The sequence below is a fragment of the Lepidochelys kempii genome, chromosome 11 (assembly GCF_965140285.1).
Source record: "Lepidochelys kempii isolate rLepKem1 chromosome 11, rLepKem1.hap1, whole genome shotgun sequence".
NCBI lineage: Eukaryota > Metazoa > Chordata > Testudines > Cheloniidae > Lepidochelys > Lepidochelys kempii.
Window position 1 is genome coordinate 18458595 of NC_136390.1, and position 27770 is coordinate 18486364.

General features: G+C 38.9%; 2 protein-coding genes across 16 annotated transcripts in view; one reads left to right on the forward strand and one right to left on the reverse strand.

Moving 5' to 3' along the window:
* CCNT2 (cyclin T2) overlaps positions 1–14086 on the forward strand; it is a 46078-nt gene extending 31992 nt beyond the window's left edge. For 6 of the 10 annotated variants that reach the window (XM_073305307.2, XM_073305309.2, XM_073305313.2 and 3 more), the window contains 3 exons: positions 6281–6351; positions 6832–8240; positions 9275–14086. In XM_073305307.2, the coding sequence (XP_073161408.1) occupies positions 6281–6351; positions 6832–8240; positions 9275–9293 (1499 nt within the window). In that variant the 3' untranslated portion in view covers positions 9294–14086. Of the gene's footprint in view, positions 1–6280; positions 6352–6831 lie in introns of all 10 variants that reach the window. The other 4 variants (XM_073305311.1, XM_073305315.2, XM_073305308.2 and 1 more) reach the window with 2 other exon arrangements.
* An 8679-nt stretch (positions 14087–22765) lies between these two features.
* Positions 22766–27770, reverse strand: part of MAP3K19 (mitogen-activated protein kinase kinase kinase 19) — a 29627-nt gene continuing 24622 nt past the window's right edge. For 5 of the 6 annotated variants that reach the window (XM_078847915.1, XM_073305319.2, XM_073305321.2 and 2 more), the window contains 2 exons: positions 27037–27734; positions 22766–23660 (listed from right to left, as the gene is read on the reverse strand). In XM_078847915.1, the coding sequence (XP_078704041.1) occupies positions 23594–23660; positions 27037–27734 (765 nt within the window). In that variant the 3' untranslated portion in view covers positions 22766–23593. Of the gene's footprint in view, positions 23661–26082; positions 26138–27036; positions 27735–27770 lie in introns of all 6 variants that reach the window. The other variant, XM_078847916.1, reaches the window with a different exon arrangement.

The window sequence follows — 27770 nt, forward strand, 5'->3', positions numbered from 1 at the left end:
ATTTTCACTTTAAAAAAATTGCCCTAAAGTGAGGAGAATATGAACAGATGTAGCAATATCCACAGAATCAGTGAGGCAGCATAAAACTCCAAGGTCATCTGCCTCTAGTCATCTCAGTGGAATTTTCTCTGTAGTCTACAGATGACAATTTAAATATCAGCATAATTTTACTGTTTATTTAGTAAATGTATTTAGTTATTTGCTTTTTATTCTGGGTGGATATCAGTAATTAGACTGAAAAGATCTGCTCGGCGGTACCCACAGATCTGTGTGCCCAAAACTTCTCTCATTCCTCACTCAAGTTTGGTTATATCCCTGGAGCAGCAGCATACCAATCAGAGCAAATGTAAGGAAGGAGTGTATAAAGTGTGTGTGTGTAATAGGCTGAGCAGATCACGGGGCTTAGCAGTAGAAAGCTCATGGGGAGATTAGTTTGCACTTTATTTTGCAAGGTCTATTGAGGACTTGGCTCTTCAGAATTCCATTCTGAAATCTAAAGCCACCTCTTGACTCAACATCTATTTTCAGGTACTTAAAAATGTTACGTTTTAGTAGGCTGTAGCAGTCCCTTTGCAACTTCAAAGGGTGTAGACGCCTTCGTTGTTTCATGGATATCTTAATTGAAAAGACCTTTCCCACTTTCTAACATGGCAAGAAATTTTGCAGAAGCACTTTGGAGGAATTGATCAAGAAGCTCAAGTGATCTGCAGATTTTCAAAGGGACAAATACTTCGTTGTGTTAAAGATCTTCATTCAGTTGTCCCTGAAGAAGCAGAACCCAAAGATCAGATAGTATGAATTGACTTTTACAATGCCCTAATACAAGTTTCATGCTGAAAACTCACTGAATTTTTAAAAATATCTGCCTTCAGAGTGACAGATACCCAGTGTTTTAAAAGAGCTGCTTTTTGTGCAGACCTTTTTGGAATTATATTTATGAACAGACCTCTTGGAGAACTTTTGATTTGTTCAGGCTACAATTCCCAAACATCCCAGGCTGTTTTTCATAATGTGTGCCACTTTAGATCTGGATACCAGGAAGTTAGAGAGAAACAGTAAGAGTCTTTCCCATTTATCCTTCCTTCGGGCCCTCAAAACTGCATATAGCATACTTCAAACAAATTTTCTGATGAAAATATGTAAATACGTAAGTCAATTATGTTCAGCTCCTAGTACTGCAAAGATTAAGAACATAAGAGCTGTTACCCTGGATCATACTGATGGTCCACTAACCCAGAATCCTGCCTCCAACAGTGGCCAGTACCATAACACCAGGGAGAGTGCAGAACAGGGCAATTTTTGAGTGATCTATCTCATCTTCTATTCCCATCTTCTGGTAGTTAGAGGTTATGGGGCACCCTGAGCATGGGGTTGCATTCCTGACCATCTTGGCTAATAGCCATTGATGGATGTATCCTGCATGAACTTATCTAGTTCTTTTTTGAAGCCAGTTATACAACATCCCAAGTCAGTGACTTGCACAAGTTAATTGTGTGTTCTGAGAAAAAGTACTTCATCTTGTTTGTATTAAAGCTGCTGCCTTTTAATTTCTTTGAGTGACCCTTGTCTTGTGTATTGTGGGAAAGGGTTAAAAACTTCTCACTACACTTTTCCACTCCATTTATGATATAATAGACCTCTATCATATCCACCCTTAGTGGTCTCTTTTCTAAGCTGAACAACCCTGCTCATATGGAAGCTGTTCTATCCCCTTGATCCTCTGTGTTGAACTTCTTCGAACCTAGTCCAGTTCCACTAATCCTTTCTGAGATAAGGATGACCAGAACTGGACACAGTATTCAAGGTATGGGAGCACCATGGATTTATGTAGTGACCATGTAAAATTTTCTTGTCTTATTTTCAAAAAAAGAAAAGGAGTACTTGTGGTACCTTAGAGACTAACAAATTTATTTGAGCATAAGCTTTCGTGAGTTTTCCACTGAATGCATCCGATGAAGTGAGCTGTAGCTCACGAAAGCTTATGCTCAAATAAATTGGTTAGTCTCTAAGGTGCCACAAGTACTCCTTTTCTTTTTGTGAATACAGACTAACACAGCTGCTACTCTGAAACTTGTCTTATTTTGTATCCCTTTCCTACCAGCCCCTAACATTGTTAGCGTTTTTGCCCACTGCTGTGCATTGAGCTGAAAGTATCCACAATGACACCAAGATTCTTCTTGAGGGGTGTCAGCTAATTTAGAGCGCATCATGAAATATGTATAGTTGGGATTATTTTTTCCAATATGCATTATTTTTCACTTATCAACATTGAATTTAATTTGCCATTTTGTTGCCCCATCTCCAGTTTTGTGAGATTCTGCTAGAACTCTTTGCAGTCAGCTTTGGACTTACAAAAATTATTCAAGATAATTATCATCTGCAAACTTTGCCGTTTCATTCCCATTTCCAGATCATTAATAAATATGTTGAATGACACAGGTCCCAGTGCAGATCAGTGGCGGACCCTACTGTTTACCTCTCTCCAGTGTGAAAACTTGCCGTTTATTCCTACCCTTCATTTCCTGTCTTTTAGCCCATTACTGATCCACGAGAGGATCTTCCCTCTTATTCTATGACAGCTTAGTTTCCTTAAGAGCCTTTGATAAGACCCCTTGTCCGGGGCTTTCTGAAAATCCAAGTACACTACGCTTGTTGATACTCTCAAAGAATTCTAATATATTGGCGGGGCATGACTTCCCTTTACAAAAGCCATGTTGACTCTTCTCCAACATATTGTGTTTGTGTGTCTGATAATTCTGTTCTTTACTATTGTTTCTACCAATTTATCTTGTACTGAAAGTAGGTTCACCAGCCTGTAATTGCCAAGATTGCCTCTAGGGCCCTTTTAAAAAGTCAGTTTTACCTTAGCTATCTTCCAGTCATCTAATATAGAGGCTGATTTCAGCAATAGGTTACAAACCACAGTTAGTAGTTCTGCAGTTTCATATGTGAGTTCCTTCAGAACTCTTGAGTGAATGCCATCTGGTCCTGGTGATTTTATTACTGTATAATCAATTTGTTCTAAAATCTATTCTATTGACACATCAATGTGGGACTGTACTTGTCACTCAAGAAGAATAGCTTTGATCCCTCCACCCCCATCCTTTTCAGTGAAGACTAATGCAAAGAATTCATTGAGTGCTCCTTTAACGACTTCATTGTCTGGTGGCCCCATTGCCTATTTGGCAGGCTTCCTGTTTCTGATGTTCTTAAAAAGAATTTCTTACTGTTAGTTTTTTGCATTTTTAGTAAATTGCTTCTCAAATTCTTTGCCTGTCTTCTTATGCTTAACCTGCCAGAGTTTGTGCTCCTTCCTATTATCTTGTCTTCCAAATTTTAAAGGATGCCTTTTTGCTTCTGTTGGCCCCCAGTACTCTGCTCTTGAGCTGTGGTGGCATTCTTTTGGACCTTTTAATGTCTTTCCTGATTTGGTGTATACATCTCATCTGAGCTTCCATTGTGGTGGTTTTTAAATAGTTCCCATGCTGCTTGCAGGTATTTAGCCCTTTTGACAGTTCCTTTTAATTTCCATCTAACGAGCATCCTCATTTTTATGTAGTTCCCTTTTTAAAGTTACATTTTACCATGGTGGGCTTTTTAGTATTATTTCTCCTCCCCTCCCTGTTACATTTAATTACATTTTGGTCCCTATTACCAAGTGGTTGAGCTCTAGTTACCTCTTGGACCAGTACCTGTCCTTCACTTTGGACTAAATCAAGAATTGCCTCTCTCCTAGTGGGTTTCAGAACTAATTGCTCCAAGAAGCAGTCATTTATGGTGTCTAGAAATTTTATTTCTGCATCCTGCCATGAGGTGACACTTATCCAGTCAGTATAAGGATAGTTGAATTCACCCATTATTATTGCACTTTCTGGTTTTGTAGCCTCTCTAAACCTCCCTTAGCATTTCACATTCACTGTTACCATCCGGGTTAGGTAGTAAGTGTATATTCCTACTTCTATACTTTTTTTCCCCCCTCCAGGCACTCATTTTCTATCCATAGTGATTCTGTGGTACAGTTTTGTTTCATTTAAGATTTTTAGCTTATTTTACTCTGATTTGTTTAATATATAATGCCAGTCCCCCAGCAACGTGACCTAATCTGTTATTTTTTTTATATATCTTATACCCTGGTATTAGTGTGTCCTACTGATTATTCTCTTCCCACCAAGTTTCTGTGATGCCTATTATATCAATATCCTCCTTTAATCCCAGACACTGTAGTTCATCCATCTTAGTATTTAGAGTTCTAGAATTTGTATATAAGCACTTGCACATTTTGTCAATATTCAGTTGCTTGCGTTTGTGTGTTTATATTTAAATAGACTCATACATTTGCCTGTTCCTCATTACATCTCACCTGTATTTTACCAACTTCTTTCCTATCCTCTATACTAAGATAAAGTGTCCCGTCCCCCCGCCCCCCTACAAGGGATGTCTCCACCTGAACCATGTACTGCTCCACCCCATCAGGTTTTCCCCAGTTTAAACAATCCTCTACAACTTTTTCAATTTTACATGCCACAGTCTGGTTCCATTTTGGTTCATGTGAAGCCCATCCCTTCTTTATAGACCAATCCTTCCCCAAAAGTTCCCCAGTTCCTAATAAATCCCTCTTCCCTGTACCAATGTATCATCTACGCACTGAGACCTTGCAGTTCTGCCAGTCTTACTGCCCTGTGCTTGGAACTGGAAGCATTTCAGTGAATTCTACCATGGGGGTCCTGGACCTCAATCTCTTACCCAGCTGCCTAAACTTGGCCTCCAGGACCTCTTTCCAACCTTTCCCTATGTCATTTTGATACTTACTTATACCATCGGCTCCTCCCCAGTACTACCTATGAGACTATCTAGATGTTTCATGAGATCTGCTACCTTTGCACCCAGAAGGCAATTCACCATGAAGTTCTCTCAGTCATCACAAAGCCAACTATCTACATTTCAAATAATCAAGTCCTCTACTACTATTGCCTATCTCTTCCTAATAACTTGACTCCCTGCCTCCGGAGCGATATCCTCAATGTGAGAGGATATCATGCCATCATCTGAAAGGTGGGTCCCAATTATGAGATCATTTCCCTCTGCCCCAGGATCATTTCTCCTGCCCTGAGACTTTCATCCTCCTTAACAGCACAGGGGCTTTCGGACAGGAGGTAGGACTACTCCACTATGTCCCTGAAAGTCCCCTCTGTATAGCTCTGTCTCTCTCTTTGCTTATCCAGTTCAGCCACTCTGGCTTCAAGTGCATGTACTCTGTCTCAGGGCCATGAGTTGCTTGGGCTGCATGCACACGTATGCCCCCTGTCCGTGAGGCAGGTGGTAATACATGTTGCACTTAGTGCAATAACGTGGGTAGCTGTCACCCTTCTGCTGGTTTTCTGCCTGCATTTTTACTCTTGGGGTGGCTTATTGTTGGCTAAGTTTTGGATATGTTTGTTAGGTGTATTGGGTTTTCTTTATTTCATGAGTTTTCTTGAACTTGGTGCCTTTCTATTTGTTAAATCTCTTGGACTCCTTCACTGCCAAACTCTCTCTGCAGCCAAACTCCCTCAGTTCCTGTGCTTGCTCTCTCTCACAGGCTATCTGTTCAAGAGGGGGCTGTCTCAGGAGGTCTCTAGATCTAACCCCCCCCACACACACACACACATACTAGACTACACCCCTTCATACCTATTATTGATTACTTGTGTCCTGACCTCTAGGAGTATGTCTACACTGCAGTTAGACATCCTCTGCTGGCTCATGCCAGCTCACTCAGGCTTGTGGGGGCTCTTTAATTACAGTGTAGACTTCTGGGCTCACACTGGAGCCAAGGCTCTAGGACCCTGTGAGGTGGGATAGTTATAGCCCTTGGGGTATCACTAATGAATGATTTACTCTGCTGCCACAGTGGCTAACACCTCCAGGAGGCTATGAGTCACCAGTTCAGCCTTTCTGACCAAGCTTGTAAGATAAGGTTTAAATCTGAATAAGCCTTTAGATTTTAAACTGCTTGGCTTATAAAATGCTTAGCCCCTTCAAACTAAATTTTAAACTGAACTAATATTTTAAGGTTTAAGATTTAAGGTTGTGCGCTATTACTGTAAAGGTGCAAGAGGGTAAGTTCTGTAGTGTATTTTGATGTACAGCGGTAGCAGGGTCCACACAGCCAGTTACTGCATGGCAAGCTGGGTTTCTGTAAATGTACACCGTGGCTTACCTGTACTATCTGAGTAGACAAGCCCATAGATTCTGTTACTGATTCAAGTATGAAAAGAGGCTTTTGGGTTTTTTTCCTCAGAGCTCACACATGAGTTTCTGCAAATACTAGAGAAAACACCTAGCCGACTGAAGAGGATTCGTAATTGGAGGGTAAGAACTTGTTGCCTAAGTAATTTGTCATAGGACATATGGGGGGAGGGATAGCTCAGTGGTTTGAGCATTGGCCTTCTAAACCCAGGGTTGTGAGTTCAGTCCTTGAGGGAGCCATTTAGGGATCAGGGCAAAACTTGGGGATTGGTCCTGCTTTGAGCAGGGGGTTGGACTAGATGACCTCCTGAGGTCCCTTCCAACCATGATATTCTATGATTCTATGATAACTGCCACAAACCTTAAAAGTAAGATTGTAAACTTCCTGAACTTTTCCTTAGCAATATGTTCATAATTGTATGTCCCTCTGTAGTTCCCTATTATGGTAGCTTACATTTAAAATAAATAAAATTAAATTAAAGTAAAATTTAAAATTGAAACAATGAAATCCACCTTATTTTATCCAGTTTTGAGATATGTTAGCTAGCTGTTTATTTGTAGGTACTTTCTAAGTTTGTCCTTACTCCTTTCCTTTTCATATAGGCTAATCAGGCTGCTAAGAAACCGAAAGGGGATGGACAGGTATCTGAGAATTCTCTTCTTGGTTCATCTTTGGTCCAGAATTCCATTTTGGTGGATACCGTTACTGGTGTATCTGCCAATACAAGCTTCCAAAAATCATCAACGTCAACCTTTCCTGCACCAGTACCTCTGAACTCAGGAAGTATGTCTGTTCAACACAGTCATGCACCTGAAAACTTGGCAATATTAGCTACAGGAATGCCAAGTACCTCATATAGTTTGGCATCGCACCAAGAATGGCCTCAACATCAAGAACAAACAAGGACCGAACAAATATATTCTCAGAAACAGGAAACTACATTACCTGGTAGTCAGTACAATCTGAACTTCCAGCCAGGAACTTCTGTACAATTGCATTCTGGGTTACATCACAGATCTGACAAACTTACTGAGCATTCCACTGGTAAACAAGACTATGCTCACAAGTCAGGAAACAAACACCATGGACAGGTTGCTGCTCCTGTAATTCCTCAGAAAATGTCCTTGGATAAATACAGAGAGAAACGCAAACTAGAAACCCTTGAACTGGATGTGAGGGAACATTATGTAGCTACCCAAGTAGAACAGCAACATAAAAAGCACATCCAACCACAAGCAGCCAGTAGCAGTTCTGTTACGTCCCCTATTAAAATGAAAATTCCTGTTGCAAATGCAGAGAAACCAGAAAAACATGTGTCTGATAAAAAAGAAAAGGGTGGATCACTCAAACTGCGAATACCAATCCCACCTACAGAAAAGAGTTCCAGTAAAGAAGATTTGAAAATGAAAATTAAAGTTTCTTCAGAAAGACACAGCTCATCTGATGAGGGCAGTGGAAAAAGCAAACACTCAAGTCCACATGTTAGCAAAGACCATAAAGAAAAGCACAAAGAACATTCTTCAAATCGCCATCACAGTAGCAGTCACAAGCATTCACATAGTGGTGGCAGTAGTAGCGGCGGCAGTAAACATAGCACTGATGGAATAACACCAACTGCTTTGAGGAGTCCTGTTGGCCTGAGTAGTGATGGTAATTCCTCTAGTTCCGGCTCTTCAAGAAAGAAGTTGCACAGCAATGATGCTTCTCACAACCACCACTCCAAATTGAGCAAAAGTTCCAAAAGTTCAGGTAGTTCATCTAGTTCTTCCTCCTCTGTTAAGCAGTATGTATCCTCTCACAACTCTGTTTTTAACCTTCCCTTACCCCCTCCTCCCCCTGTCACATACCAGGTGGGCTACGGACATCTCAGCACCCTCGTGAAACTGGACAAGAAGCCAGTGGAGAACGGTCCTGATGCCAATCACGAGTACAGTACAAACAGCCAGCATATGGACTACAAAGATACATTCGACATGCTGGATTCGCTGTTAAGTGCCCAAGGAATGAACATGTAATCAATTGTTTAGGTCACTTTTTCTTTACTTTTTTAATTTAAGAATTGTTAGAATGGAAAAATTCCTAATCTAGCAGTAGCAACACCAGCTGTTGTTGCCATGGTTTCAGTATATGTAAGTGCTGCTTTATCCTTCACTGAAAAGAAGAGGTATAGTAAACAAGTCTTTATCTCCACATACAATAGTGTTATAAATACTGTAATAGCATGGAAGGTGCAAAAATCTCAGTATTTCTACAACTGCAGCTAAGAACAGTAGAATGATCATCTGCTTTTAGGTGTCTAGGATGCCTCAAGCATTGATTATTTAAAATTTTGAATACTGCAGCCACCATTTTTGTTGCTTAGCTTTTGAATGAGTGTAATTGTTTCCTTGTGTATTTATACTGTATGTATGATTTGCATGTTTCAAAGATAAAGGGATTAAAAACAGTATACTGACAACTGTTTACAAGAAAGTGGAGAAAAATGTACATACATTTTTGTATGTTTAGATATACCATAAATACTCAGGATTGGAGCTGCTTGTAAGTATAACAAAATATACATAACTTTATTTTATCTTGTGTCAGAGTCCATCAGTAATCTAAACAAAGGTGACGCTTTGTCATGTTTATCTTGAACTGTAGGCCTTATTGGAAGCTGCTTAAAAGGGCACTTCACTAGAATGGGTAATTTAGTACCATGTGTGGTCGTCCACAGGAGAGCATCACCAATGAGGCAATAAAGGAGTCTGGGCCTCAGTTTGCTGATTGTGACCAGATTGACTGCTGAAATGCACCCCAAGCTTTCTGAAGGAAAAGAGAATAAAGTTTACATAATCTTTTGATGTGAAGTGCATTTAAATGTTTATTGGCTTGATGCAGTAATATAGGCAGAGCTGTTACTTAATGATTACGTAGATTAATGTGAGTTAAGAACTGAAATTCATAAAAACTTATAGTGAAAAATTAGTAAGTTGTTTTTTAAACTTTAATACCATAAGTTATTTTAATAGTAAACAGGGATCACTGTTTCCATTACCTTTTCAGAATAACAGCCATGTTCTGAAGTCCAAGAAGTGTATTTGTGTGTGATGCCATATTTCTTTTACAGGTGAGAATGCAGTCTTCACAATAAATAAGAGTAAAACTATGATATCCCAACTTTCCTTTATATTCCAACAATAAAATAGTTACCACTGATTCTCTGTGCATTGTACTTGTGATTAGTTACAAAATTGGAAGTTACTTGTTTTGTTTTTAGCTCTGTGAAAAATCACTCTTCAATTAAACCACTAGTATACACTTTGTCTGTCTGCAAGTGTCATAATATGGCTTGTGTACTGTTCGCACAGTCTTCTGCCTTTTTAGAAGAAATAAGAGACTTGAACATTTATACATCATTTTTGTTGAAAGCCAATACTACAGTTCCGTTTTACCAGCTGACAATTAACTAATTTTATGGTTGCGCTTAAAATCATTAATAAGCTATGAATTAATTCAACATGTATTCAGTATAAGATAGCGAACGCTGGTTCCTAGTGACTGTTTTGATTTTTTTAAAATATACAAGAAGTGAAGTTTTGCTAAATCACCTGCATATGCAGTTAGTACTTGGTGTAACTGGTTGTAAACACTTCAGAATTTTAATCTGAAGCTTAGCCCTTTAGTTCCATTATTAAATGAAGTGCTTTAAACCACAAAATTGTTCAGTACTTACCCGTTTGTAGTTGCTATATTATGTAACTACAGGTATATCAATTACTATGTAATACTCGGTTTCCAGTAATGCAAAAGCTTATCACTAAGTTTTATTTGAACAATGGACACTACTTTTTACATCTAAACATTTTAAATTGAAAACAGAATAATGTATCTAGGTCCACATTTAGCCTTTTCCCATGGATATACAGGATACAAAACTTTACCCTTAACTGCTTTGAATTTCTCTACATTCAGAAAAATATACTTCAACATTATTACACTTGTTTCACATTGTTGGATATGTTCTAACCCTTTTAATAGTCTCTCCTCTCCACCTCAGCACTAAGTCTGAAGAATTGTTGACAAATGTAAGCAATGTAAACTGTTCTAAACTAATATGCAGAGATAGAAGATAAAATAGTAAATTGTGTTTAAAATACTCTTTACAAAGTATCACAATATTTGCTTGTAAGCCTATTAAATAGCTGTACAATGAAATGCCTCTTATGCATCCAATGTGGATACAGCAATATATTGTACTAGAAATATAGCATCTAATGTTATAACTTAGAGATGAAATGCCAGGCAGGTAACTGGTGATGGTCAAAAACAAATGAAAAACGCCAGAGATTTTCACTTGAGTTGATGACTTACACAGGTCGTTCACGCTGATTCCAGGCAGCTCTGAAATTACATTGACAAAGGGTTGCTATTCTAAGTTAATGAGAAACCGTGATTTCAATTTCTTTGTAGAGAATATCCACAAATAAGATTATTTTTAGTTTGCATTATAATTGTGTAAATATGTATATCTCTGTACTGAAGTCTTGCTCTCTGAGATTAGAGTTGACATGGTGGATATGGGGGGTGGGGAACAACAAAATATCACTAATTCACACTGACTGAAACCCATTGCAAATGACTGAACTTTGATTTACAGCATGTTCCAACTGTTTATGGGGTCAGCATTGGTCCCATAAGTGAATGAATAAATGCAATAAAAAAGCTAATACGCCACAATGTACTTTGTTCACTTTGGTTATAGTTTTGTTACTGTCTTGAGTGAATTTAATAGAAAATACACTATGTATTTTGTAAAAATGAAGTCTTAATTCTGAAACCTCACTACAGTGCTCAGCTATTAAATCTCATCATTTTTGTGATATGTTAAGTGTGTGGATTATAGAGATTCTACTGTACGTTGAATCTTTAGTGTCCTTGCTAAAGGTGGAAGTACTGCATTAAAGTACTCTAGACAATGTACTGTATCTTGCTGTGGTCTAGTACTTTTGATATTTGGTTAAAATTGAAGTGCTGTATACCCTTTCTGCTCATTGTAGATAAATGTTTCATGTTAAAATAGCCAGTTGCAATTTTAAAACAGCCCTTTTATGAAATTAAAACTTCACTTATCTTTTTTAAGGACAACTTGTGTAAAAGCTATTTATTAATAAAGTTCCTTACCTCGCCACTCTCACTATTGGGCAGAAATACAGTCCCATTTCCTGTACTTATCTTGCCAATTTTGCTTGTATATATTAATTATGAAAAATCCCCTTGGATTTGATGACAAAACATCCATGGTTTTTTCAAATGTAAACAGAAAGCACTTTTGAATTTTGAAAAAATAACATAATTTACCTTCCCTAACTTTTTTCACAGTAATTTCTAACTCAGCAAAAATACGTAGTCAGAGAACTTTCAGAAAAGCAAGTTATATAACTTAGATACATTTAGAGGGAAAAAAAAAATGAGGTACGTACTTTTCATTTGATATGAACCAAGTGGGAACTTTGATTTTTTTTTCCATATCAGAATGTGGAACTGTCGTAGGAGCATTATAGCTATTTTATCCATAATTTGAAATGTACTAATTCATGGTTTTAAAACTATACTTCCTCCAGCAAAGCAGAATTACAAGTATGCCGGCATTCCAAGCAGTTCTACAGGGAGAAAGCTGTTACTCCCTTGCTCCTCTCAAGTCTTCAATGAGTACTGAAGCTGACTAAACTGGTTCCTAGACACTGAATGTTATAAATACAAGATGGCCCTGGACTACTTACCTTTCCCATATCCCTACAATTGCAGCTGGTCAGTTCTCTTTGCTCGTAAAAGTCCCTTACTGAAGATGTCCTATTGAGTCACTTTGATCATCTTCAGGACTGCTCAGAAGCCTTCCCTGTTGGGGGCAGTTTATATTTGATCATTTTGTTTCCAATTTCCCTTTGATCTTCATCTGGATTACTTTCCCTCACCTTCTAAAAGAATTGTCAGATCACTGAGTCATTTTAATTGCTCTTTGTATGGATGTGGCATTCCAGTTGCTCCAATGGAATATTTGTAAAATAGATTAAACTACACTGATTCTCTGTCAATGTTTCTAATGAGATTAGAATGACAATATATAATATTGCTTTTACTCAAGATAGGCTATAACAACATTTTAGATTTTGAGCTAAATGAAAAAATATCTCTGTAGTGAGACATAACAGAGGGACTGATGGGTTTTGAATGAAAATTAAGTCCAAGAAACTTGATTTAAAAGTTTTGATTTTTTTAGTGACTCATAGCTATACTACAACCACTTTAAGAATGTATGCTGCATCATATCCAGGTGTTGTTGGATAACTTGTATGCTTTATTTTGGGCTTACTACTTCCACTTCTCCCCTGACGCTTTGGCTTGGTATATACACAGCTTTTGTACCAGTATAACTGCCAGTTACGAGTAGATTTTTTTTTTTCAGCTGTATAATTATACTGGTACAACCCCTAATATGGCTGCAGTTATATTGGTGTAAAGTTGCCTTATACTAGCATATCTTCTTTCCTTTCCCATAAGCTATAGGTATAGTTAAATCTCTACAATGTCTGTGTGTAGACAAGGCCTTTGAATTTCCAGTTGTTTCCTTTGTCAGACAGTGTGCTGTAGTATCTAACCCAGTGGGTGAAATTTGACTTTAAAATCTTATATACTAACTAGGAAATAGCAACAAACTAACATTTAAGCAACAAAGATTCTAAAGCTTTGAAATTTTCTTTGAATAACAGAAGGCTTAAACTGATGCTAAACAATTTCAGATGTCACCAAAGCATCAGGGATTTTAACAGGTTCATATCAGCATGTTTAATGCTCTCCCTGTTTTGAGGCTATGCTTACAATGCTTAGTTTTTATAAACATTAAAATATCTAGGGGTTACTAGAATATTCTAATCCACTTATTTTTAATAAGGTACTCAGTGTGGTAGCTTTTATTGCAAGACCTTCCAGGGGGAATGTGAGGGTTTTGTTGAAAAACATAAAATTTCTACTCTAATACATACTGCTTGCTCTAGAGCACTGCTATCTGTTATTATTTAGTATAAGTTATATGTAGCTATTATTTCATGCTAAATTAAAGCTCATATTTACTTTGCAGGCTTTTTGAAGATGCCCTAATGCAAAGAGGCAATTTATTATATATCAGAACTATGTACAACTCACTGTAGGTCATAGGACTGGGTTCCTACAGTTATTCTGCAAGATAATGTAACAAGAAGATGCTCTAGTTTCAAAGGACTTTCCATAAGGATCAATCTATATTCTGTAAAATGGGACTGAATTATTTGGACTTTTGGAAATGAGTGTGAAGTTAGGATTATTACTCTGGCATAATGTTCTCCCACTCTTATGTGATACATAATGGAAAATATTAATAGAAGTGGTAGAAGGAACAATTTGTTTTCACAAAATCTGCTAAACAAGTATCTGAAATTATTTTACTGGAAGACTTTAAAGTGAGAAAAATTGGGTAAATTCAGTTAAATCAAACATTTTAAAATATAGTTCTAAAGAAAATTTTTTTTTTGAATTTTTATAACCTGTTAGAAGCTTGAACAAACTTCAATCCTGCCAGCTACTTCCATTTTGCAGAATATCCCTTTCAGATTACTGATAGCACTGAAATAATCAGCACAGTTGTAGGGGAGAAATGTTCATTACTTTGTCCTCTGAGAGGGCCCAGTAATGTGAGAGAGAATCTGCTAAATTTCTTTCTTTTGACAGATGGTGTATATAATTTGGCTCAATTCTGTGGAATTTTAAGTATATAAAAACCCTGAGAACAAGCATCACTAGATATAATGATAGGTTTCAGAGTAGCAGCCATGTTAGTCTGTATCCGCAAAAAGAAAAGGAGGACTTGTGGCACTTTAGAGACTAACAAATTTGTTAGTCTCTAAGGTGCCACAAGTCCTCCTTTTCTTTTTACTAGATATGTAATTTTTTCAGTAGGTAAAATTGTTGACATAAATCACTTTAATTCCCTTTTCAAGGAAAAATTCAGTATTAAATGTTCTATAAATTTTGTATTATACTCACCGTTGTGGCCAATAACATATCTGAAACTTTGGTTTCCTAATGTGGGCTAAAGATTTTTGTTCTAAGCTAAAATATAGCTTCCACCTCAGTCTAATAGTTTCATCTATTCTGAGCTACTCTGCTCAATTCCCAGTGTTCTATACAACAGTTTAAGTCTGAATTATGTTTATAAACCTAGAATCATGTGGTGGCTCTGCTCCTCTAAACTCTCCAGCTCACTATCTCCACTATATCTTGTTGGCTTTTTGCTGCTGAATTCAGTTTTTTATACTGCCCCTAAATTTTCATTATGTTGCAGACTGCAGGAAATAGCCCGACTTGATTATGTAAAGAGTTGTCACTTTGGATGGGCTAGCACCAGCAGGAGAGTGAATTTGTGTGGGGGGGGTGGAGGGTGAGAAAACCTGGATTTGTGCTGGAAATGTCCCACCTGTTGATCACTTTAGATAAGCTATTACCAGCAGGACAGTGGGGTGGGAGGAGGTATTGTTTCATGATTTCTGTGTGTATATAAAGTCTGCTGCAGTTTCCACGGTAAACATCTGATGAAGTGAGCTGTAGCTCACGAAAGCTCATGCTCAAATAAATTGGTTAGTCTCTAAGGTGCCACAAGTACTCCTTTTCTTTTTGCGAATACAGACTAACACGGCTGTTCCTCTGAAACCTTATATTAACCAAGGCATTTAGGATTCTTATCACCAGGAAGCAGTTCTGCTTTATTAAATGCATCCCTTCCCCAATATATTTCCCTATCAAATTTTGCTAGCAGCTAGTTGTTCTGTTGCATAACCCACTATCCACTCTACCAGTGATTCTCAATCTACTTACCATTGTAGGCTGCATATGAAACAATCTGGGTTGTATGGGCTGTATCCACACAATATACATACCATCTGTCTGTCCCCGAGGATAACATATGGACCTGAGCAGTGTGCTGATGGTTAAAAATCACTGCTCTATACCATCAACAATGTAAATAAATGTTACTGCTTAAGCAACCCACAGTGAAATAACTTACAGTGCTGATATCAAAAGCACCATCACGTCAGTGGTAACACCTCACTGAGCTAGATAAATAAGGGCAGTTCACTAAGTTTTCTACAAACTGGCAAACTCCATCTAGTTAACATTTTGAGTTTTCATCACATAATGAGGACCCTAAAGATGTTTAAAAAATTAATGTACGTTATGGAACAATTCTGCAATAAATTCAAAAAGCAAGGGTGATTATGGTGCAATTTGTGGTAATTGAACTATTAGATGGGTCTAGCCTGTGTTACAATTAGAAAAGAACTGGTGTGGATAGCTGTTGATTCTGCATGCACTTTATATGTTTAAATACAATGCAGCGGTTATCACAGGTTTCTCACTGAGCAGCAGAATGGTTCTAGCATTTTCTGTGCTTACACAACTGGGAATCTGTCATAAAGTAAGTGCCTGGGCTGGGAGGAGGAGGAAGGAGACAGGAAGCCAGTTAGTTACTATGACATCTAATTTCTGCCTTCCACCAGATTTTATTTATATGGAATTCCTACAGAGCTGTGTATAGGATCCTGCAAGACCTTCCCCCACATATTGGTCCATGTGAGAACTTTCAGTTTATGTATGCTAGCAATATTGTACCTAATGTATGTCACCAAAAACATAAGAACGGCCATACTGGGTCAGACCAAAGGTCCATCCAGCCCAGTATCCTGTCTACTGACAGTGGCCAATGCCAGGTGCCCCAGAGGCAGTGAACCTAACAGGTAACTAGTGATCTCTCTCCTGCCATCCATCTCCACCCTCTGACAAATAGAAGCTCGGGACACCATTGCTTACCCGTCCTGGCTAATAGCCATTAATGGACATAACCGCCATGAATTTATCCAGTTCTGTTTTAAACCCTGTTATAGTCCTAGCCTTCACAACCTCCTCAGGCAAGGAGTTCCACAGGTTGACACTGCGCTGAGTGAAGAACTTCCTTTTATTTATTTTGAACCTGTTACCCATTAATTTCATTTGGTGGCCCCTCCTTCTTATGGGAACAAGTAAATAACTTTTCCTTATTCACTTTCTCCACACCACTCATGATTTTATATACCTCTATCATATCCATACCCTCTTTTCCAAGATGAAAAATCCTAGCCTTTTTAATCTCTCTGCATATGGGACCCGTTCCAAACCCCTAATCATTTTAGTTGCCCTTTTCCCAACCTTTTCTTATGCCAGTATATCTTTTTTGAGATGAAGGGACCACATCTGTATGCAGTATTCAAGATGGGGGCGTACCATGATTTATATAAGGACAATAAGATATTCTCCGTCTTATTCTCTATCCCTTTTTTAATGATTCCTAACATCCCATTTGCTTTTTTGACTGCTGCTACACACTGCATGGACGTCTTCAGACTATCCACAAAGACTCCAAGATCTTTCTCCTGATTAGGTGTAGGTAAATTAGCCTCCATCGTATTGTATGTATAGTTGGGATTATTTTTTCCAATGTGCATTACTTTACATTTATCCACATTAAATTTCATTTGCCATTTTGTTGCCCAATCACTTAGTTTTGTGAGATCTTTTTGAAGTTCTTCACAGTCCGCTTTGGTCTTAACTATCTTGAGCAGTTTAGTATTATCTGCAAACTTTGCCACCTCACTATTTACCCCTTTCTTCAGATCATTTATGAATAAGTTGAATAGGATTGGTCCTAGGTAACACTACTAGTTACCCCTCTCCATTCTGAAAATTTACCATTTATTCCTACCCTTTATTCCCTGTCTTTTAACCTATTCTCAATCCATGAAAGGATCTTGCCTCTTATCCCATGATAACGTAATTTACATAAGAGCCTTTGATGAGGGATCTTGTCAAAGGCTTTCTGGAAATCTAAGTACATTACGTCCGCTGGATCCCCCTTCTCCACATGTTTGACCCCTCAAAGAACTCTAATAGATTAGTAAGACATGATCTCCCTTTACAGAAACCATGTTGACTTTTGCGCAAAAATTTATGTTGTTCTATGTGTCTGACAATTTTATTCTTTACTATTGTCTCAACTAATTTGCCTGGTACTGATGTTAGACTTAACGGTTTGTAATTGCTAGGATCACCTCTAGAGCTCTTCTAAATATTGGCATTACATTAGCGATCTTCCAGTCATTGGGTACAGTAGCTGATTTAAAGGATAGGTTACAAACCATAGTTATTAGTTCCGCAATTTCACATTTGAGTTCTTTCAGAACTCTTGGGTGAATGCCATCTGGTCCCGGTGACTTGTTACTGTTAAGTTTCTCAATTAATTCCAAAACCACCTCTAGTATCACTTCAATCTGTGACAATTCCTCAGATTTGTCACCTACAAAAGACGGCTCAGGTTTGGGAGTCTCCCTACCATCCTCAGCCGTGAAGACAAGCAAAGAATTCATTTAGTTTCTCCACGATGACTTTACCATCTTTAATTGCTCCTTTTGTATCTCAGTCGTCCAGGGGCCCCACTGGTTGTTTAGCAGGCTTCCTGCTTCTGATGTACTTAAAAAACATTTTGTTATTACCTTTTGAGATTTTGGCTAGCTGTTCTTCAAACACCTTTTTGGCTTTTCTTATTAAATTTTTACATTTAATTTGGCAGTGTTTATGCTCCTTTCTATTTACCTCACTAGGATTTGACTTCCACTTTTTAAAAGATACCTTTTTATCTCTCTCTGCTTCTTTTACATGGTTGTTAAGCCACGGTGGCTCTTTTTTAGTTCTTTACTTTTTTTAATTTGGCGTATACATTTAAGTTGAGCCTCTATTATGGTGTCTTTGAACAGTGTCCATGCAGCTTGCAGGGGTTTCACTCTTGTCACTGTACCTTTTAATTTCTGTTTAACTAACCTCCTCATTTTTGCAGAGTTCCCCTTTCTGAAATTAAATACCACAGTGTTGGGCTGTTGAGGTGTTCTGCCCACCACAGGAATGTTAAAAGTTGTTATATTATGATCACTATTTCCAAGCAGTCCCGTTATAGTTACCTCTTGGACCCGATCCTGCGCTCCACTCAGGACTAGATCGAGAGTTGCCTTTCCCCTTGTGGGTTCCTGTACCAGCTGCTCCAAGAAGCAGTCATTTAAAGTATCGAGAAATTTTGTGTCTGCATTTCATCCTGAGGTAACATGTACCCAGTCAATATGGGGATAATTGAAATCCCCTACTATTATTGAGTTTTTTATTTTGATAGCCTCTCTAATCTCCCTTAGCATTTCATCGTCACTATCACTGTCCTGGTCATGTGGTCAATAATAGATCCCTACTATTATATTCTTATTGAGCATGGAATTACTAACCATAGAGATTCTATGGAACATGTGGATTCATTTAAGATTTTTATTTCATTTGATTCTACATTTTCTTTCACATATAGTGCCACTCCCCCTGCATGACCTGTTCTGTCCTTCTGATATATTTTGTACCCCAGAATGATTGTGTCCCATTGATTGTCCTCGCTCCACCAGGTTTCTGTGATGCCTATTATATCAATAGCCTCCTTTAACACAAGCCTTTCTAGTTGACCCATCTTATTATTTAGACTTCTAGCATTTGTGTACAAGCACTTTAAAAACTTGTCACTGTTTATTTGTCTGCCCTTTTCTTTATGTGAACATTTCTCATTTGATCTGGCCCATACTTTATCCTCTTTCATCCCTCCTCCTGACTAAAACCTAGAGAATCTCTTCAATAGACTCTCCTCTAAGAGAAGTCTCTGTCTGATCCACGTGCGTCTCTGCAGCAACTGGCTTTCCCGCATCTCTCAGTTTAAAAACTGCTCTGCAACCTTTTTAATGTTAAGTGCCAGCAGTCTAGATCCACTTTGGCTTAGGTGGAGCCCATGCTTCCTGTGTAGGCTCCCCCATCCCAAAAGTTTCCCCAGTTCCTAATAAATGTAAACCCCTCCTCTCTACACCATCATCTCATCCATGCATTGAGACTCTGAAGTTTTGCTTGCTTGCCTACCTGGCCCTGCGCATGGAACTGGTAGCATTTCTGAGAATGCCACCACAGAGGTCCTAGATTTCAGTCTCTTTCCTAAATTTTGCCTTGTCAAGGTTCCTTCCCCACTCTGAACTCTAGGGTACAGATGTGGGGACCTGCATGAAAACCTCCTAAGCTTACTTTTACCAGCTTAGGTTAAAACTTCCCCAAGGAACAAACTATTTTACCTTTTGTCCTTGGACTTTCGCTGCCACCACCAAACATCTAACCGGTATTATATTATTAGGAAAGAGTCCATTTGGAAATGTCTTCCCCCCTCCCCCCAAATCCTCCTAAACGTTACCCCCCCTTTCCTGGGGAAGGTTTGATAAAAATCCTCACCAATTTGCATAGGTAACCACAGACCCAAACCCTTGGATCTTAAGAACAATGAAAAAGCATTCAGTTTCTTAAAAGAAGAATTTTAATAGAAGAAAAAGTAAAAAGAATCACCTCTGTAAAATCAGGATGGTAAATACCTAACAGGGTAATTAGATTCAAAACATAGAGAATTCCTCTAGGCAAAACCTTAAGTTACAAAAAGACACAAAAACAGGAATATCCATTCCATTCAGCACAGCTTATTTTTCTCACCCATTTAAAGAAATCAGAATCTAACGCATATCTAGCTAGATTATTTACTAAGTTCTAAGACTCCATTCCTGTTCCGTCCCCAGCAAAAGCATCACACAGACAGAGAGGCTTTGTTTTTCCCTCCCCCCAGCTTTTGAAAGTATCTCCTCATTGGTCATTTTGGTCAGGTGCCAGCGAGGTTATCCTAGCTTCTTAACCCTTTACCAGTGAAAGGGTTTTCCTCTGGCCAGGAGGGATTTTAAAGGTGTTTACCCTTCCCTTTATATTTATGACAGGCCTCCAGGACGTCTCTCCTACCCTTCCCTACATCACTGGTACCTACACGTACCACGACCACCAGCTCCTCCCCAGCACTACACATAAGTCTATCTAGATGCCTCGAGAGATCTGCAACCTTCGCACCAGGCAGGCAAGTCACCATACGGTTCTCCTGGTCATCACAAACCCTAATGATCGAATCTCCCATTATTAACACCTGCCTTTTCCAATGACTGGAGTTCCCTCACCCGGAGAGGTAACCTTAGTGTGAGAGGATGCAACTTTCATTTTATTGGCAGTAGTTATGTGACACTTTAAAGGGAGAAAAAAATCTTTACATTTTCAATACTTCAGATTATTAAAACTGAAAACTTGTATAATTTCTAAAACTATGGAACACTAACAGGAAACTGCTGGATTGATTAAGTAACAATGTCTTGATCCTGCAAAGTTTTGCCATAGGCTTCTAAATCCTGTTTTGCTTTCTGACTTCTCTGCCATGTTGTGAAGCATGCTCCCGCTCCTAGAGTAAAAAGTTGCAAGTCTGCTTTCTAAATCTAAATTACTCTTCCTTTTGATAGAATCATAGAATATCAGGGTTGGAAGGGACCTCAGGATGTCATCTAGTCCAATCCCCTGCTCAAAGCAGGACCAATCCCCAACTAAATCATCCCAGCCAGGGCTTCGTCAAGCCTGACCTTAAAAACTTATAAGGAAGGAGATTCCACCAGCTCCCTAGGTAACGCATTCCAGTGCTTCACCACCCTCCTAGTGAAAAAGTTTTTCCTAATATCCAACCTAAACCTCTCCCACTGCAACTTGAGACCATTACTCCTTGTTCTGTCATCTGGTACCACTGAGAACAGTCTAGATCCATCCTCTTTGGAACCCCCTTTCAGGTAGTTGAAAGCAGCTATCAAATCCCCCCTCATTCTTCTCTTCTGCAGACTAAACAATCCCTGTTCCCTCAGCCTCTCCTCATAAGTCATGTGCTCCAGCTCTCTAATAATTTTTATTGCTCTCCGCTGGAGTGTTTACAATTTTTCCACATCCTTCTTGTAGTGGGGGGGCCCGAAAAATGGACACAGTGCTCCAGATGAGGCCTCACCAATGCCGAATAGAGCGGAATGATCACGTCCTTCAATCTGCTGGCAGTGCCCCTACTTATACAGCCTAAAATGCCGTGAGCCTTCTTGGCAACAAGGGCACACTATTGACTCATATCCAGCTTCTCATCCATTGTAACCCCTAGGGCATTTTCTGCAGAACTGCTGCCTAGCTGCTCGGTCCTTAGTCTGTAGCGGTGCATGGGATGCTTCCATTCTAAGTGCAGGCCTCTGCACTTGTCCTTGTTATACCTCATCAGATTTCTTTTGGCCCAATCCTCTAATTCGTTTAGGTCCCCCTGTATCCTATCCCTATCCCAGCATATCTACCACTCCTCCCAGTTTAGTGTCATCTGCAAACTTGCTGAGGGTGCAATCCACACCATCCTCCAGATCCTTAACAAAACTGGCCCCAGGACTGACCTTTGGGGCACTCCGCTTGATACCGGCTGCCAACTAGACATGGAGCCATTGATCACTACCCATTCATTTATAGTTTGCATTTTACTTCTCTTGAATGGTGGAACTAATCTGTAGTCAGTTACTTCTGAATTGTCATGCACTGTCAACTTTGTCAGCTTTTGAGATACTTGGTGTTTAGTGCCTCAGTTCTAGGAGTCAAGTGATTACATGAGAATCTCAGCTTCCACTTAAAGCAAAGAAAACTCTGACACTATGAGCAGAATGAATTATAAAGGCTTAGAAACCAGAGGCAAAATTTATTAACTTAATCATTAAGTGACTCTCATGGTTGTTGGGGGCCTAGCTCATGACTTTTAAATGTTGGTGATTGGCAATAGTGCACACTGCTCCTAGAGGTAGTGACAACAGACACCTAGTTTACTAAAGGTAAAATTTTCAAAGTTGCTTAAATGACATCCTCCTAAATCCTATTTTCAAAAGGGACTTGTGCATTTAGGAGCCTAAAACTCTCCTAGGACTTATTGAAAGTCAATGGGATTTTGGCTCGTATGTGTTTAAGTCCCTTTTGAAACTGAGACTTTGGCTCCTAAGTCACTTAAGTTAAAATTTTCAAGAGTGCTTAAGTGACTTTAAATTTTCAGGTTTCAGAGTGGTAGCCGTGTTAGTCTGTATCAGCAAAAAGAATGAGGAGGACTTGTGGCACCTAGAGACTAACAAATTTATTTGGGCATAAGCTTTCATGGGCTGCAAAAGCTTATGCCCAAATAAATTTTAGTCTCTAAAGTGCCACAAGTACTCTTTGTTTTTTTAAATTTTCAATGTTATGTTTAGAAATACACTCACCAAAGAATAAAATATACCAGTATTAGAGAAGTGAGAGAATTGCATTGGTTGGGTTTCTACTTCAATTTGTACAAAAGCAGAAATTTTACCTCTCTCATTTCAGAGTAGCTTGATGACTCAAGCATCACCGCTAAGCAGTTATTTGTTCCTGTGTATATTTGGTTCCTGCTTTACTTTTTTGCCTTGTACCCATCAAATGCACTGATTCAGTGGCAATATAGACAAGTGACAACTATGGCAAAGTGAATTTAATACCAGGAGAAAGAAACTTCTCAAATTAACATAGCACTCATATTCCAGAGAAAACAGGAAATGTTAATTACAAAAGTTTTACAGATGAGTATATATATAGAGCAGATATCTCCTGCTAATTAACTTTTGATAAACCACAAGCAGCAAGAGATAAGACTACGAGATGATGTCTGTGTGCTGGAACTTGCTGTTCTTTATCCAAGTGAAATTAAAGGGATCCCTCTTCTGAAAACTTATTTTGTACTTGTAACCATATTCTGTGCTGACCTGTATATAAAGTAAATTCTGATTCTCCAAGTGATTTCCACAACCATATTTAATTAATCAACTGGCAAATTATGTTTGGGAAGTACAGCTCCAGAGCACCTGAATAGCATTCTCAGGACTATCTTGGATGCTTTCTGGTAATATTAGATATTTTACCACTTATGTATGTACAGAAAAAATGGGATTCCCAAGTTCATCAACTTTTTTTCAAGTACTATAAAATAGCTTCTTTTAAAGCCTTTTCAATTTGAAAACAAAACTGCATGGCTTTTGCTTTTCTTCAAAATGCAAACTCTTAAAACTTCATCTTTTCATGAAAAAAAATTACTTTCTTTACTGGATAAATGGCAACTACATTCCCCTACCCTGATAAGCATTTCACATCACAAATCAAACTAGGGTAATTATACTGCAGTCTCATAGGTGCTTTCCAATGTTTGGCTGATTGTTGAGTTCTAGTAAGTTACTACACTCCCATTTTCAAATCAAATGCAAATTAACCTTTTGTAGTGGTAGAAATAGATATGAGTGGAAAATGTACATTAGTCTGGCTGAAGTTTTGAAAAGTTCATTGTCTTCCCTTCATGAAGGGATGCTGCAGCAGTTGTAGAGCAGATGGACGCTCATGTTGATTTCTGCATAATAGGGTGAGGGAAATTAATACATAAAATAAACGGTTGTTACAAAACATGCATGTTGCTTAACTGTTAAATTATAAAATCTAAATACAATCTTAACTCATCACTTCTCCAGTCATTCCTTTTTTTTGGACTTTCTTCGGGGGGAAGGGCTTGGTGAAAAGTGCAGGTTGACATTAATTTGATAGTATTCTTAACTCATAAATAATTTCCTCTAGCCCTCTGAACTCATTGTCACTCTCTCTGAATTCCTTCCAATTAGTCAATAGCTTTCTTGTAATCTGGCTATTCCAGGGGCAGTTGCATCAAAGCTATTTAAAGAATGATTTATTTCTCTGCTTGCTGACTCTACCTGTATGCAGTGACCAAATCTGCATATGTCGGCTACTTTTAGTTCCCTCCCTGTTTTTGAGCCTTTGGGATAGACTATAGTCATATTTTCAGGCTTATCTCCACAACCATGTGGGCTAGAAACTTTTTCTTTTTTATTATTATATGAAAGCTGAGATTTTTGTGGAATCACTTGACTCCAGGAGCTAAGACTTTAAAAAGAACATCCCAAATGGCAAGAATCATGATTAAGTCACAAGAATTGGGAACACTGGAAAGACCTCTTTCTAGGTTTCCTTCCTCTGTTTGGGCTTCCGTATGCATGTTTTAATTTTGCATTTTTTCAAACTGAATCTAATATTGTTTTCTGCCCATGTATTTAATTTTTCTAGATCATTTGTATTTTGTTTGAAGCTGCTCCTAATTTAGTATTTTATGCAGATTTTAACATTCTAGTTAATTCCTCTTTCCCATTAATGAAGACTGTAAGTAAACCCAGATGTAATATCAAAACCCACGTGGTACCAAATTTCCCATCATGATTTTTCAAAGAGAGTTGTACAATAAGGCACTTTTGAGGCGGGGAGGGTGTTGGGCTAATTCTCAATGGTCATTGGATGTATATCAAGGGGAAAAGGCCTTGAGGTTGAGGAATGGGACAGAGTGCCATAAGACTTGGATTTGGTTTCCTCTTCACAGCCTTTCTTTTTGACGAACCTTTCTGGTTCTGTGGATGAAGGGAAAGCAGTGGATGTATTGTTTCTTGACTTTAGCAAAGCTTTTGACACGGTCTCCCACAGTATTCTTGTCAGCAAGTTAAGGAAGTATGGGCTGGATGAATGCACTACAAGGTGGGTAGAAAGCTGGCTAGATTGTCGGGCTCAACGGGTAGTGATCAATGGCTCCATGTCTAGTTGGCAGCTGGTATCAAGTGGAGTACCCCAAGGGTCGGTCCTGGGGCCGGTTTTGTTCAATATCTTCATAAATGATCTGGAGGATGGTGTGGATTGCACTCTCAGCAAATTTGCGGATGATACTAAACTGGGAGGAGTGGTAGATACGCTGGAGGGGAGGGATAGGATACAGAAGGACCTAGACAAATTGGAGGATTGGGCCAAAAGAAATCTGATGAGGTTCAATAAGGATAAGTGCAGGGTCCTGCACTTAGGACGGAAGAACCCAATGCACAGCTACAGACTAGGGACCGAATGGCTAGGCAGCAGTTCTGCGGAAAAGGACCTAGGGGTGACAGTGGATGAGAAGCTGGATATGAGTCAGCAGTGTGCCCTTGTTGCCAAGAAGGCCAATGGCATTTTGGGATGTATAAGTAGGGGCATAGCGAGCAGATCGAGGGATGTGATCGTTCCCCTCTATTCGACATTGGTGAGGCCTCATCTGGAGTACTGTGTCCAGTTTTGGGCCCCACACTTCAAGAAGGATGTGGATAAATTGGAGAGAGTCCAGCGAAGGGCAACAAAAATGATTAGGGGACTGGAACACATGAGTTATGAGGAGAGGCTGAGGGAGCTGGGATTGTTTAGCCTGCAGAAGAGAAGAATGAGGGGGGATTTGATAGCTGCTTTCAACTACCTGAAAGGGGGTTCCAAAGAGGATGGCTCTAGACTGTTCTCAATGGCAGCAGATGACAGAACGAGGAGTAATGGTCTCAAGTTGCAGTGGGGGAGGTTTAGATTGGATATTAGGAAAAACTTTTTCACTAAGAGGGTGGTGAAACACTGGAATGCGTTACCTAGGGAGGTGGTAGAATCTCCTTCCTTAGAGGTTTTTAAGGTCAGGCTTGACAAAGCCCTGGCTGGGATGATTTAACTGGGAATTGGTCCTGCTTTGAGCAGGGGGTTGGACTAGATGACCTTCTGGGGTCCCTTCCAACCCTGATATTCTATGATTCTATGATTCTATGACGATGGACAAGTAAATTAATCTGTGTGCTCCTTCCTTCATTTTTGTAAAACTGAAACAATACCTGCATCCTAGGGGCATTGGTGCTAAATTAATGTAAAGTGCTTTAAAAGTCTTGGATGGAAGCGTCTTAGTAAATGCAAAATCACCCAGTCTGATGAATACTCACATTTTCGTTTACAGTCTATCAATAGCTGTTTTACAGGATTTTCTTCCCTTGGGACCTAGGTGAGCAAGACAGTATTGTGGGAGGGGAAGCAGGCACAAAGAGGCAGTGACTCACCCTAGGTCACATAGTAGGTCAGTAACAAAATGGGAGTAGAACCCAGATCTTCTGACTCTCCAGCCACTGCCTTATCACTAAATCATTTGCCTCTCTCTGGTGCTCAAATTCTTTCCTCAGCTGCCCATAAAAGTCTCCCATTAATTTCACTGGAATGTCTGCAGACAGCAGGAAACTGTCTGTTGTGCTATTCCTACCCTTTCAAATGTAACTTTTCTGTTTGTGTTGGGAGTAAACTGTTTAAAAATCTCAAAATAATTTAAACTTTTTTTAAAGTAAACATTGCAAAACAACACCCAGGGCTGCTGAATGACTTATATGGAATGTGCTCTCTGTTTCAGAAAGAGAACATATTTTCTAGAGTGGTAGTGGCTAAAAAATTTTCTAATAGAAAAGTAAATAGTTATGTGAGGGCTCCCTCATTTATGACCCAGTCTTGTAAGTTGTTTCCCTTTGCTAGCCCTAAGTCAGATCCTGGCACTGAGGGCATTTTTAAGGTGTCTCCACTGAACTCAGGAGATTTGCCTAAAGAAACATGGCATGCTATAGCTCCATATAAATAGTGAGGCCAGGATTTGATGGGGAACAAGACCCAAAAAAACAAGAAGTTCATAACTTTTGATAAATGGCACTATGGAGTTTGAAACCTTCATATTTAGTATTACTTCAAGCCTTCTTGGAATGCTAAGTAAATGAAACCTTAAATAGGCATTTTAACTTATAGGAGATAACCCAAGCTTCCACTGATGATCAGTAACAGTCAAACACTTTGAGAAACTGCATCAAAGATCAGAAGTGGTTATTTCAAACTAATATATATAAACTAAAAAAACTACTTACCTGGTTAAGCATACATAGACAAAGTCTGCTGCTTTTCCTGAGAAATGGTCAGGTAAAGAAGGCATCAGGCCTCTATAGGCTCCAATGTAAAACATAGCTGCTAGCCTATCCATGGAAGCCAGAGGTGGTTTACCCGTTGCCATCTCAAATACAGTGCATCCAATACTCCAGATGTCTGATTTTCTTCCATATCCAGATTCATTTATTACTTCTGGTGCCATCCAATATGGAGTCCCATGCACAGACTTGAGCATTTCACTGTGTGTGCCACTCAGGCTTACCCATGCTAAACGCTTTGCACATCCAAAGTCAATCAGCTTTATTACACCATTTGGCATAAGCATAACATTATTGCCTTTGATATCTCTGTGTACCACACAGTTTTTATGTAAATATGCAATCCCTTGTAGAATTTGTTTTGTATATTTACAGAAGACAATTTCTGGCAATGGCCCAAAACGATTAATAATACTAGAAATTGAGCCACCAGGAACAAACTCCATGAAAATGCTTACAATGTTATCTTTTAAACATGTTCCTAAATAGGTTACAATGTTGATATGCTTTAGTGTTTTCAACAGGTCAACTTCTTCTTGCAACTTCTGATACTCCTTTTCTGTCGTGACTTTATCTGAGGTATCCAAAGCAACTTGTTTCACTGCTATTAATTGTCCTTGGCTTGTCAGACCACAGTACACCTGCAATCAAACCAGTATTTGAAAAAAATTAAATAT